The sequence below is a fragment of the Dipteris shenzhenensis genome, chromosome 20, assembly GCF_047967505.1.
Source record: "Dipteris shenzhenensis isolate YYH24624 ecotype China chromosome 20, Dip_SZ_1.0, whole genome shotgun sequence".
Lineage (NCBI taxonomy): Eukaryota > Viridiplantae > Streptophyta > Polypodiopsida > Gleicheniales > Dipteridaceae > Dipteris > Dipteris shenzhenensis.
Window position 1 is genome coordinate 2,425,646 of NC_141615.1, and position 14,522 is coordinate 2,440,167.

The 14,522-nt window shown below is 44.0% G+C and overlaps 1 protein-coding gene across 2 annotated transcripts in view; it reads right to left on the bottom strand.

Moving 5' to 3' along the window:
- LOC147889127 (oligomeric golgi complex subunit-like protein) overlaps positions 1-14,522 on the bottom strand; it is a 130,090-nt gene that overhangs the window by 64,344 nt on the left and 51,224 nt on the right. For both annotated transcript variants that reach the window (XM_087391968.1, XM_087391969.1), the window contains exon 8: positions 8,566-8,766. In XM_087391968.1, coding sequence (XP_087248094.1) covers positions 8,566-8,766 — 201 coding nt within the window. The remainder of the gene's footprint in view (positions 1-8,565; positions 8,767-14,522) is intronic.

Consider the following 14,522-nt stretch of genomic DNA (forward strand, 5'->3'; position numbering starts at 1 on the left):
CCTAGGTCTTCTTTGAGACCTTCTTGAAGGGAGTAATCTGCAAGTATGCATCCCAAAATCTTTGAACTACTTGGGGATAAATTGCTTGTAGAAGGCTTTCTTGAAGCCCTTCCACTTCTTTGGAGCAGTACCAGCTGTAGTCTATGCACTCCACCATGCACTAGCTATTGCTGTCAGATGCAAACTAAGCATTCGCAGCTTGGAGGACTCAGAAAATTTCTTCGTGCCAAAAGCTGCATCAAACTGTCGATGGCTTTTTCGGTTTGGCCATACTGGCCATTAAATGTAGCAAACTTGGTAGACTTTCCACCTTCTTTGAACTCCTTGGTCTTTACTTTCTTACCCGACTTCTTCTTCTTCTTATGCTTTGGCTTCGATGACCCAGAAGAAGAAGACCAAGATGAGGATGGAGAAGTAGATCTAGAAGATGAAGAACTTGAAGAGCTACGATGATGTACTCCATTCCTGACTACCTGCTTTCTCTTTTTGCTGTCCTCATTTCCTGGTTTCTTGCTCTTCCTGGAAATATCATCTACAGGAAGTACAACTCTCTGCTGCTCTTACTCTGCATGAGGATTTATGAGCCTGCGAAACAATGAACCCCTTCTAGCTTCCATGAGCTGTGCCAGTAAGTGTCTGTAAGTTGCCTCAATCTTTGACTGCACACTATGCTCTAGCATAGCTTGATCATTCCTGGCACTCTCCTCATGGAAGGGCATGGCATCCTGCTGTGAAACCATTCTCTGTCAACTTTCTCTGAGGTTTGCAACATCTTACACAGAGTATGTGCAACCTGTGCACTCAGCTTGCTTTTCAAAATGAAAAAATACATCAACAAGACGTGTAATGCACTCACAACTTGGCCCAGACTCGTGCCAAAAACTGGTTGTCAAAGTCAAAGCATAACCTCAAAACTGTGTGCCCCTTTTCTGATACTGCATAGATCACCCAAAATGCATCTGGTTACCATTTTCTATGTTCAAAACATGCATATCCCTTTATCAAGCCTCTGATTTTCTCTGTCTATCTGTTGTTTTTTCACAGGTAAAACCATCTCTGACAGACAAAAACTGACAGGTAACCCCCCCCCCCTTTTTTTTTCTAAAGGTGGGTAATTGTCTGGTTAAACTAACTAGACTAACTGGCTCTGGTCTGGTTAGGTGAACAAACTAGTTTGTTTGTGACTAGAGCTCTAACCAAAATTAGTCAACTGAACCAGGCTCATTAGCTAAACCAGGTCTCTGGTCAGTCATTGACTGCCACATCATCTCTGTACTCTGCCACGTGTCACTACTATCAGTGCCATGTCATCAGTATGGCACATGCCACATCATCTCAACCAACAGTCCACTGTCACGTCAACACCACGTGTCTACCACATCATCGCCTAGCTGGCAATTGCCACATTAGCGCCTAGGCGGATACTTCCTTGTACCTTCACGTTTGGAAACGCCGACTATGATCAACAATTTGCAATATGGAACTATCTTCATGCCGCATAAAGGCGGCTTCCTTTCAAACAATGCATTCCTAACCAACGCGGCGAGATGAAGAGTGTCTTGTAGACACTGAGCAACGCGGGATCAAAACGGAGCACGCACTATGCTCAGAAGCTTTGCCATCATCGTGCGTTTACTAGTCCCGTCTGCTTTTCGTCAATTCGCAAACATCTGGTGGAGCTCCCTGTGCGAAGGTACAAGCTTTTGCAATTTACTGGCACGATATAATCTTCAAGCACGGAACCTTTGCCTTTCCATTAATTGGTCGTACATGCCTTCTCATTCAAGATCGCTGGATCTTACCTGGCTTTCTTCCATTGCCTTACACCACCCGTCAATCACCTATGCACTGACTATGTTCGAAGGCAGATGTAATTCCCACGTGATTTCTTGGATCGTCGCTACCTGAGTAGGTAGCAAGCCTTAACGCTCTAATACCAATGGAATCTAGTAGATTCTTTACCCATAGCTTCATTTCTCTCTCAAGCTCTCTCTCTCACTCTCTCTGTCTCTTACACACAACAATAGGGCCCAGGACAATCGTCGGGCTGGACCCCCCCGAAGGTATTTATTAAGAGAGAATTTTCAAATACAAGAGTTCAGCGCTCAAGCTGTTTACAACCTTCAGCTCCAAGCTGAGATATCAAACATACGTGAATCATTTTACAAAGAGCTCTCAGGCTCATTCTTTCTTCGCAACATGCCACTTGTCCAAATCCTAGACTAGCTTTAATTACATGCCTCAAAGGGCCAATTCTGGGTTCTTCGTAGCACTAGGTCACGCGAACAACTCCTAATCACTCGCTCAGCTCCATATTGCTTGGGTCTTCAACCCTCTTGGTACCTGCAACCATTAACTAAAGCGCAAAAACCATGGCACCCACTAATGGTCAGCGTTTTGCATGCAAATAATAATCTGCGGACTAATCCTAGTCACTATGGGCGCCCCTACCAAGCAAACATGTGCACATAACATTAAAGGATAACTCCGGCCCGAGAGCGGAGCCCAGAGGCTCCAACTCTTGGAACCGATTGCCCAAGATATCGATCACACGCAGCGGTTATACGGGGAACTAGCCGGGATTGCCGGCAGCGAAATCGTTCCTGAGTCTGATGCGGAGGGCGCGGATAGGGGCGGGGGGGCCCCCGTTCTGGGCCCGATGGAGATGATCGACTTCCCTCCCGGCTACCCAATTGATAGTTGATTCTGAATAGATATTCACTAGCTAATGTACAGAAATAGTCACGCGAAAAGAGCGTGTATACTGAGTAGAGAGCAACATCTCCACCGATTGCCACCTATGACGCAGAACAATTTTCTATCCCCGGTCCAAATCAAGAAGGTCAACCCTCTTGATCATAATTAAGAGGCTTGACTGACAATCGAAGAGCCTTAATTATGGCCAAGCCTCTCCAATCGAAGTTGGCACATCTTCGTTAATTGTGCTTAACCCTCTTGGCATAAACCAAGTCTCGTTGACCGTAGTCAACACTTTCTGACCGTAGTCAGAGGTTCTTAGGTTAACTGGGATAAGCCAATTCTTCCTAACCGTGGTTAAGTATACTTAACAAGGTTAAGTATCTTTGACCAATAAAAGATTACTTTATGAACATAATTAAATAAATGAAAGACTCTTTAATTATGACCAAATAAATGGTCAACTAGAACTTTGACTTTGGAGTATTTACAACTTGGTGACATCTCTGATGGAGATGGACAAATGCATGATCAAGGGAAAAAGGTTGCCACACAAATTTTGATGGAGGCAATAATGTGTGCAGCACACATTTTGAATACATGCCCCACCAAGGCCTTGAAAACTGTGACTCCCATTGAGGCTTGGTATAACAAAAAAAACAAGGTAGACTACCTTAGGTGTTTGGCTGCATAGCCTAGGCACAAATGCCTAGTTAGTTGAGAAGAAGCTGGATGATAAGGCAATTAAATGTATTTTTGTTGGCTACACCAGTGAAAGCAAGGCTTTACGTCCCTACAATCCTTAGACTTGTAAGTAGAGATGTAATTTTTGCAAAAAAAACAAGACAGCTGCAGATAGGCACTCCAAATGTGTTTCCACTAGCATTAGAAGTCACTTCAAAGCAGCCAATAGAAAACAGAATATTCAGCCTGCACATGCCGATGACAGCAGCCTTTGGATGCTCCAGATCAGGTCCAGGACAGCCGAAAAGATGAGGAATAATGTCCCGATCCAATTGTCTTGACGCCTACATGTACCTCTAGTATCTCACAAGAAGATTCGCATATCATACATGAGGATGTGTAGGAGGTTGTCAAAGAGGAGAGGGCTGCTTCACATGAAGCTAGATTGCAAACTCTACAGGATAGCAATTGGATAAGTTCACAGTATGATACAGATGAACCAAGCGGTGTCGAGAATTCTCAAGACAATGAGAATTGGATGAGGACCATGCAGCTAGAACTGGATTCTATCATAATAATGGATTTCCCCATTGGGAAGAAAGCTATTGGGACAAAGTGGGTGCACAAGTTCATAAGAAAATCTGATGGTAACATTGACAAAGGTTGGTTGCCAAGGGCTCTTCTTAACAAAAGGGGATAGACTATGATGAAACCTTTGCCCCCAATTCTAGGATGACCACCATCAAGTGTGTTGTTTCATTGGCTACTCATTTTGGTTGGAAAGTATATAAGTTGGATACCAAAACAATCTTTCTCAATCGGAACTTGCAGGAAGAGGTATATGTGAGTCAGCGTTTGGTTTTTAGATGCCTAGCCAAGAGCATAAAGTATGCACACTTCATAAGGCACTTTAAGGGCTGAAACAAGCCCCACGAGCGTTGTATGAGAAATCCATACATTCTTTACCAATCAAGATCTACAGACAAGTCCAACTGATACTACCCTTTATGTCAAGAAGAAGGAAAAGGATTTGTTGATTGCCATCCTATATGTGAATCATATGCCAGCAGCTCACACAAACAAATGAAGAGAAAATTGCAAAATTCAAGAATGATCTTGAAGCTTTGTTTGAGAAAGTTAGTGAGCACTCCCACATCTCGTGCAAGACCCAAGGTTCTTTGAGTTTATGCAGACTCCTTTGAGGTCTCAGGAGAGAAAGAAGCATTCTCATGCAAGAGAGCCCAGTGGGGTTCAAAAACATTCAATTGGGGTGAATCCATTGGCAGGGAGTTTCAGGGCAGGCAGCCCTTTCAAGGTCCCGGTATGGTTATGCATGGCCAAGGGACTGATTTTCAGAATTTAAATAAGGGCAGAAAGATTTTCCCCAACCCTTTACACATCCACGGTATTTTGGTGGGGGGTTCAGTATTTCAAGAAATGGCTAGTCAAGTTAATGATGGTCAAGGAATGCTTGGAAATTACCCTCTTGGTTTTCAGCCAAGGATGCAAGGGATGCAAGGTAATGTATCTGGGGATAAGCAGCCCACAATGCCTAACATGATGTATGGCAATATTGGCATGCAGCCAGGAATGCAAAGTGGAAGGTCGGGGCTCTTTGGAGCTCCTACACGTATGTTTTGGTATGCCTGGGACTTTGCAAGGCATGGGGCAAAGTGAGAGATCAGATGACATTGATTTTCTTTGAACCAGGTGCTCATGCAAATTTTCTCTCTCCAGAATTGGCAGGCAAACTTGGAATCCGTGAAGAGGAGATGGGGCCTATGAGTGAGGCAGGATTGGCTTGTCCTAGGTTTAGCACTCCGGTTACCCCTGTGGATAGCAAAGAGTTTTATATAATGCCTCTTGAGGGCTGTGATGTTTTACTGGGTATGCCTTGGTGTCATAGAGTCCATGCTTTGGTGGACACATATAATCGGAAGATCTCCCTAGAGCATAGAGGAAAGAAACAAGTTTTGGAATGTCAAACTAAAGGGAAAGTCAGTCCTTGTTGTATCTGCTTCAGCTATATGCTCAGTAATGAAACCTCATATTTTTGTGTATTTAGTTTTTGCAAAGGATACTAAGTCTGACGATCCACAATTCGTTTTTTCTTACTCATTGCCAGGTGAACTTCCACTAGAGAGGCCTGAGGATCACGCAATTGATATAGTGCCAAGCAATACTCCACCAAACACAGCGCCTTATAAGGTGAGTGCAGCTCAACAAGAAGAAATCATGAGCCAGGTGAAGGACCTTTTAGAGAAGGGGCTGATTCAGCTCAATTCTTCCCTTACTGTTCACTGGTTTTGTTGGTGCGGAGAATGTGCATTGATTATTGTGCATTGAACAATATAACCCTAAAAAACAGATTTCCAATTCCAAGAATTGATGATATCTTGCATAGATTGAAAGAATCAGCCATTTTCAGCCGCATAGATCTCAAGAGTGGGTATCACAAGATACGCGTTCGTCCAGAGGACGTGTCCCCAAGATAGCTTTCAAGACCAGCTTTGGGTTGTATGAGTTCTTAGTTATTCCATTTGGGCTTACGAATGCTCCTGCCACTTTTTTCTTCTGTGAGCATAGGGCTTTTGTGGGGGCACTTTCTCCGATGATATGATTGTCTACTCAAAAGATGAGGCAGAGCACAGGAAACATCTGACAATCGTATTTGCAGAACTCAGCGAGTATAGGCTGATTGTAAATCAGTGTCACAAGAAACGTTTCTAGGTTTTGACAGGTGAAACGCCTAGAAACGTGGTCAAAATGCATTTTTTTCATAAAATGCATATATAGTATAAATATTTACCTCCAGATTCTTCTCTCTCTCTCTCTCTCTCAAAAAAGCTCTCAAATACACTGTTACAGCCTACAGGTGACAGGTGAACCGTGACAGCCTACAAGCTACAGTCTGCTCACTGCTGCAGCCTGCCTACAGCCTATAGGGTCATGGCCCATAGTACATAGGCCAAGAGGGCTTAAACTTTAAAGTTTAAACAACCTATGCATAATTTATACAATTTAAACTTTAAACTTAGATTCATCAATTGCGAAACTCGACTATGTCCTCTTCAATTCTGTTGCAATTTGCAAATTGCAATGCAAAAAAGATAATATAAACAATTAGGCATTAATAAACATTAAATATAAAGCAATTAGCACTGAGTGGGCAGCGGGCTGCATTAATTTACTCTCTGACCTCACCTATTCTGGACCGATGAGTCACAAACTTCATGGGCTCCACGACTAGCAGTACGGAATGGAGTACAAACCCGCACGCAAGGGACTTAGGCTGGCGTACATTCGTACAAACAGTCCGTACGCTGAGAGCGAGTGATTTTTTGTACAGACTGTAAGGAATAAACCAGCAACCATTGTACAGGGTGTATGGGGGAGTTTTCTGCTATAGTACGGGCTACTTGATGGCCATCGGCTGCAAGGTATTACGAGGTTGTACGGGCTGTACAACATCCATTCAGTTGCATTTGGTATGGACTGCCGCCAAAGTGGCTGAGTGGAAGGACTTTCAGCTTGGTAGGGCACGCATTGAGTCCATAAATGGTGTGCAATTAGCTCATGAATGAGCCTGGTTGAGCTCCTGGCTGGTAAAGGGTTCATTCATGCCTTCTATTGATTACCCGTGAGCATTGGGCTGTGTTTTTGAAGAGAATTGCCTGGCAGGATGGTTTACAATGAATGCTTGCAGAGGTTGTTCGTGCTTCTGAGCATCGTGGTCAGTTCAGCTATGCTTTCACCCATTGTTTAGGTGTTCCAGTGAGTCAGTGGACACTTGTGGTTGTCTGGGGAGCGTGTGGTCTTGTTTGGGCTGCTAGTAACCGCTCCCAGGTTAAATGCAGATGTTTGCAGTGAGAATGGATGCCTAGGGTCACATGGGTGTGAGAGCAGAGCCTCGCATTTACTGTGAAGGCTTTTGGCTGGTTACTTGTTTTACCACCCTCTTGTTGACCTTGAGGCTGGTTTCACCCGACATCTCTTATGTCAGTCAACGTTTAGCACATCCAAAAATAGTCAATGCAATGCAGCTAAAGGGATTATTAGGTACATCAAATGAGCTTTGTGATCTTTTATGGCATCTCAAAAATCATTCAGTTAAAGTGTTTTGTGATGATGATTGGGGAAGTACTAAAAATAGCAATCCACTCATGCTACAATTGCACAAAGGCTCAATATCTTGCGACCACTGCAGCAGCATGTGGATCCATACAGCTACTGGATCTCGGCGTAGCATAAAAAGGTTCCAGTGTGATAACCAGTACTGCATTGGTCTGCCTAAGAATACTTTATATATATACCTTCATAAAACTAGAATGTGTCCAATCTTACAAATTTAATTTTTTATAAAACAAAGCGAAAGAACAAAGGAAAGAAGGAAGTTTGTAAGTGACTTTAAACAAAATTACGAGTAAATGAGAAAAATAGAAATAGAGTCTACTTCACAACGGAATATTGACGATGCATAGGATGCTTCTAATAACAGATACATTCTTTGAGTATGAGTCATTACAAAATTTTGCACTGCGAAGGGGAATCTTGGATAACTCCCACTTGGTCAGAATAGTTTGTTAGACATCAACACTAGCTTATTTTGGTCTCTAAAAATAACAGATGTTGAACTAATGTTCAGGATCTTGTCTCCTCATCTTATCAGTTTAAAAAAATCTTATGGGGTTTCATTAATTTTTTGGGTATTCTTTATTGTACACAAAATATCTTGAGATTCTTTCATTATATATCTAGATGAATCTAGGAGCCCAAACTCATCCTCTAAAAATACAACACATAGTGCAATTTCAATCTCATGATAGGCACTCATAAGGTTGAAAACCATAAACTCCATCACGCATAGCAGGCACTAGCTACTATGGCATCCCCATTGACGTCATCAGCGCCCAAAACTGGGTGTAGACCATAGTATAAACATATGCTCTCACACATACATATTACAAATCCACACATCCACACATACTTGAGCATCCATTTATACAACGGTCTTCATACTGAGTTTCTGTCGGCACTCTGGAGGTGAAGGGCAGATTCTTTCATTGTTGTGTTCTCTCCTCTTTTACAAATTCTTCAGGTGTAAGAAAGTGTGCACACATATATGTGTGAGCCTTGCTGTGAGAATCAAGTATCAAGGAAAAGGCTTGAATCCTATGTACCAACCTCGACACACTTTTTAACAAAAATATCCGTCAAAACATCTGTTATAGTAGGTATGACTCGCATCAATGTATCTCCTGCCTGTGTTATGCTATGCTGAACCACAGAAATAACCTCTGGACGGCTTGACTGGAAATGCTTAACAATGCCTTCCATGTATGACCCCTTCAGCATTCTCACCAAAAGCTCAACGTCATGTTTCACCTGCATGACAAGGGTTTTACACAGGAAATTTTTGAGAAGAAAGGCCAATACAACTCGCTCTCATTTTGAACTATACAAACAAGATAGTGATTCCAAATCAGCATCCAATCTCTAAGCAAAACATGTCAGATACATGAGCACGAGCTAATCATTCTGTCTTTATCCTGAATTGTTAGCTTTGAATATTTTTCCTAAGATTCAGAACAAACCCTTGGTTTGGTTAGACCCAAGAACAATAATAGACTGCCAATCTAACATCTCATTTCTCGAAATCGTCACAAACTGGCACATCTCTGCAGCCAAATCGAGAAAGCATGGAGCAATGCACTAAGTGCGATCCAGCACATTTACTCACCTTTTTGGGCTTTCCATCAGTGTGAAAAAACAGGCTATAGGAGGGCTGAGTTTGGTGCCCAAAAGTATGAAAACCTCCTACCAAAACAGCCCAAAATTTTTGGAATCCCCAGAACAGACAATTTTCTGAGAAACCAGAAAGCTTAACATCTTTTTATCGACAAGTTACCTTAGATACTGAATACGACACTTTTGGCAGATGACAAGAGCATGCTTTGTTAGACCACCTACTACAAAAAATACAAAGCACATGCTGACTCTAAAGTTTCCTTTGGAATAATTGTATACAAATTGTCATCTTTGTGATGACTAGGCAAAACTTCATCCATAAACATGTCCAATGCATAATCTCCACATGACCAAATTGAAACCTCTGATACCATGCTATAGTTAAAAGGACTTACTTTGTTTGTGATTGCGATCGCACACACAACCAGCATGGTTGTGCTTAGCTAAATTACTTATGTTGAGTGCCATCCACAAAATCCCCATTAAACATATCAGTCTTCTATAGATGATGTGAATGTAAGCTATCGAATGGATGAGCATATGGGGCCAATTCCTTCTCATATTCAAATGAATACAAGCCACCGCAAGCATGCGAACACACATGTGCACACACTTCTCTAAATAGAGGGAGCAGAACACAGAAGCAAGGGCAGCTTATCCACGATCCCGTTGAGCTGAATCAAGGATCTCCATAAGAAATTGCAGTAGCAAAACACTGCTAAGGTGGATGTGACATAGAAGTAAAGCGAGAATATTATAATAAGTTAAAGGCAATCAGGAATTTGTGAACCTTGGGAACAAGAGCAGCATCATGCCAATCTTCTGGCTGAAGAACCACCTGAACCTGAAGAGCCCCCGGAGGAGATACATGCAGCTACAGCAGAGGTTCATGGCCTCTCTCTTGACGACGACGATCCATTTGACCAGGGTTGGGCTTTCTAGGCCCCTATGCTATGTGTGTTTGTGTTGAGTCAATAAAGGTTCTCAGCCTTGAGTTGTCCCTCTAAATTGAATGTATTTGGAGTCAATAAGAGGTACTCTACCCTGGGTTGTCCCCCAAAAATAAATGTATTATCTTTTACTTTGGTCAATGATATTGACCACCCAATTCAGAGTACGGAGGGATGACGGCTGATGGCTTGCCCTTGCCGGTCGCAAGCTGACTGAGAAGTCACTATCACACGGGAGGTGTTGGATAGTTGGACTTGCTCTTTGCAGTATTACGGTGGAGGGGGCATTGGTCTACTCTTGCATGTTGGGTCTCACACTCTTTGCTCTGAAGGGGGGGAGATATCATAGCCAAAGAGTGTGTTGATGTGTAGTACTAGGTGATCTAGTACTAGTACTAGTCTGTGTGTGCGAGTCATGTGTGAGTGCCATGTGTCATCATGGGACGTATCCCATATGCACTAGGTGCTAGTGTGTGAGTGAGTAGCCTATATAAGGCTTGTACTTCACTTGTCTTGATATACTTGATGAATGAATGAAAGCCTTTCTTCATGTCTTCATTTGAGCATTATTTCCTCACCCCCTAACTCTCTCTCTCAGATGCAGCCTTTCAGACCATCACATATCTACACTGGGTTAGATCATATGGGGACTGCACATCAAGGAGACAGAGGTTGCCATGGTTGGCTCTCGATTCCTCCATGAGGTTGGCAGCAGAGGGAGACGAGCGAGGCTGCTATGCATGGACTCACAGATGGTTTGTGAGACAAGGGTTTCACATCAATAGGATACCTCCTTTCCAGTACAGTTTGGATGCCCCCCGGTACTCCCACCCACCATCCCGATCGGGCCACACACCAACCAGGTCATTCGAGAGGATCTCCTGCCGCTACACACCTTTAGGACCTGGTTGGAGCCAAGGGAGCTTCCAGTGAAGTTGAGCTTCTACAGAGATCACTGTCTTCGTATTTCGGAGGAGGGATTCATCACACCACCGGGGTACACTGAGCTTCACATGCCTCACTCACTATGGATCTCCATCGGACAATTTCAGGTATCATCACACCACCTCCGCATAGAGAGCGGCTGAGCAGAGGGGATCCCTAGGGAGCATCGCATATGCACATTGTGCGACTGTCAGGAGGTTGAGTCGGAGGAGCATTTTATTTTCAGGTGCCCAATGTACTACGAGATCCGAGGTCGCTACCACTGTCTCTTTAGAGACGGCTTCGGGCTCCTTTCCAGATTCCTCGCCTACCCAAATCAGAGATGCCTCGCGGCCTTCATTCACGAGGGGGTCCGACACAAAGAGTACTTACTCAGGCGACGGGGCTTGGCCACACCACCAGACACCTCTCAGAGCAGGATCACAGAGTTCTTTCCATCGAGTGATATTGATCGTCCAGTCTCTAGCCGCTGACGTGACAGAGACCCCGCCCCGACGAGCGCAGCACGACACACGAGGCATCGAGGGGACACACAAATCACTCTGGGAAACCTCCTGTCATTGTTTAGACCCGGGACACGTCCCACAGGAGTCATGGTGGCTTTGGTCTTGCCTTGAGCCTCCTCCAGGAGACCGAGACGCACGGCACCCCTTGACAGACGCCAACGTCCCATCACCGACTATGCACCAGCCAGGGCGATATGACATACGGCGAATTCCGCTTTGCTCCAGTCTTTTTTCTTTTCATTGTCACACCCAGATGTATTTGATTATGTATGATCAGACTTGGGACTCAACACGGCTGATGATGCTCGTTTAGTAGCGCCACCCTTATTGTGATTTGTATCAGGTTTTCTTTCAATCTCTTAGACCCATCGGTCTTCCGAAGACTCTAATAAAATCTCTCTCTCTCTCTCTCTCTCTCTCTCTCTCTCTCTCCCTTCATCATGTTTCTAACAATATCATCATCTCATATCACCATCAGCTACTATTAATGTTGTGCATACAGGTCAGGTTGGAGTCGGCAATCCCAAACTCACCAAAATCATATGGTGTGAAGCTGACAGCTTATTGCATATCATTGGTAACAAAGATATTCGAGCCTATGTATCTAGATAAATCCAAGAACATACCCAAACTCATCCTCTAAACATATAACATAGTGCAGTTTCAATCTCATGATAGTCACTCATAAGGTTGAAAACCATAAACTTCATCACGCATAGCAACGACTAGCTACTATGACATGCCCACTAACATCACCAACTTCCAACAGTCGGTGTAGACCATACTATAAACATATGCTCTCACACATGCCAATCCACACACCCACACATACTTGAGCATCCATTTATATAAAGGTCTCGTACTAAGTTTCTGTCAGCACTTCGAAGGTGAAAGGCGCAAACTTAGCCATGACGAAGGCTAGCACTAAACGAGACGACTAATCAAAAATTAGTCCATAATCTCTTCATTTAAGCTACAACTGCTTGTGAAGACTAAACGATTTCATTCTCCCCTAAACAAGCATCAAAGCAAAAAAATGCTTAGACAATTAAGCTGATAGGTCAATGCACCACTTAAGATAGAAAGAATTATCACAATATCAACAGGGCGCAACATGGACGAAAACTTCACAAGGTCAAATTTGCATGTCTGCTACTACGGCTGAAGCATATATCTAGATGAATCCAGGAACATGCCCAAAATCATGACATAAAAACATAGTGCAGATCATAAGGTTGAAAACCATAAACTCCATCATGCATAGAGAGAACTTGGAGCCTCTCTACTCGAGCTCAGTCTAACTCTAATAGATCAGGCCCCCATCAAGGGCTACCATACATGCTTGCTGGGGCAGAGTCCGGACCAAAGAGCCAAGGTTCGGAGATCCTAGAAATGAGAGTGAAAGCACTACCACTCAAGTCTAGCAAGCACGGCGCATCCTCTGCTCAATTGGGGCTGCATCATTAGTGTACTCCGGAATATGTGTAGGATGCGATGACCACCAGTAATCCATCTAGGGTTAGGTGCTCTATATGCGTTACTACCCTAGATGTATTGAAGATTAGTTTTACCCAAGTTGACCTTCAAGTCATGTGTCTCGCAGAAAGAAGGGAAATGTAGCTGCCGAGGAGCGTAAGACCACATTGTGTGCATAGAGGAGAATCTGAATCAAGGAGCCATGAGAGAGGATCCTACCCCTCCTAGTGTTCCAATGAAGGTCTCAAGCTTGTCAATATAGAGGCCAAACAAAGTTCGTGATAGTGAACAACCCTATTTCACCCCGATATTGCTCTCGATCTCCTCTGTCCACCTTGTAGCTGTCCGGCCCCTGCCTGAGACCCTCCCATAGCCATGACTGCCCAAATAATCCCTTGACTGTACCCCAAATCCTACAAGCAATTGATGAGGGGAGCTCTCGGCACTGTGTCAAAAGCCTTGCGAAAATCCACAAAGCAGTAATAAACCCTCTGTCTCTTTGCTCTGACCTTCTCAGTGATCCAATCTAGAGTCGCATGATCAGCATGGAAGCCTACCTATCCATCAACATTGAGTCCCTAGATCTCTAATTGTGTATCAAGCACTTGGACACGACATGCCCAATCGTAATGGTCGTGTAAGCGGGAGAGAGAGAGAGAGAGAGAGAGAGAGAGAGAGAGAGAGAGAGGAGATGTATTGACATCTTCAAAAGGCCTCGCGGGACTATGAGACAAAGCACAATCACAAGAAGTAACCCATAAAGCCATTGTGGGCTGAAACAAAGGGCTCGCTAAGGCCCTCTGTAGAATCCTACACCGTAAGCTAAAACAAAAATAACAAGAATCTAGTACTCAGACTCAAGATCAAAGCCGTGCTAGGGTGGCTCTACGATAAGCCGCAAAGACATCTCATATATGTGTCTGCCGGGTCGTGTCTTTTGGTGGTGGGAGGCATGGTCTCCATGATCTCTATATCTGTCGGGCCATATCGATGGTGACCCCTCTAGTCAAACGATCTCCCTTGAGTATACCTGCGATGGCCTAGACCTCCATTGTGTGTGCACTGGTCCGTCTTTGCATCTCTGGCTGCTCCTCTACACGTCGACGGCTCGTCTCGCTAGCCCACTCAACCCTCATGTCATCTCTCTCCTCCTCAACCCTACTATGTCCAGGGGCAAACTCAAAAGTGTCAAAATTTGTAATATGTTGCTAGGCTCTACCTACCTCTATTGTAGGGGTCGCTGTCCCATCATGCTCTCTAATGCGGTGCATCAGGGTCTCTCTATGTTGTTGCATCTCCATGATATAGAGATCGATGCAAACATGGTCCTAGAAATGGATCAGCCATAGAAGAAAGGCACAAACCCCCGTGACCCTCCTAGAATAAGAAATGGTATCGTCTTCGAATCTCATAGTATACAAAGCAAGTGCACAAGAAGTGTTCATCTGTCTCCACCTCCCCCAGGGTGCATAGTCTACAGATCCATTGCTGTCTGAGTGTACCTGTGGTTCTCCCT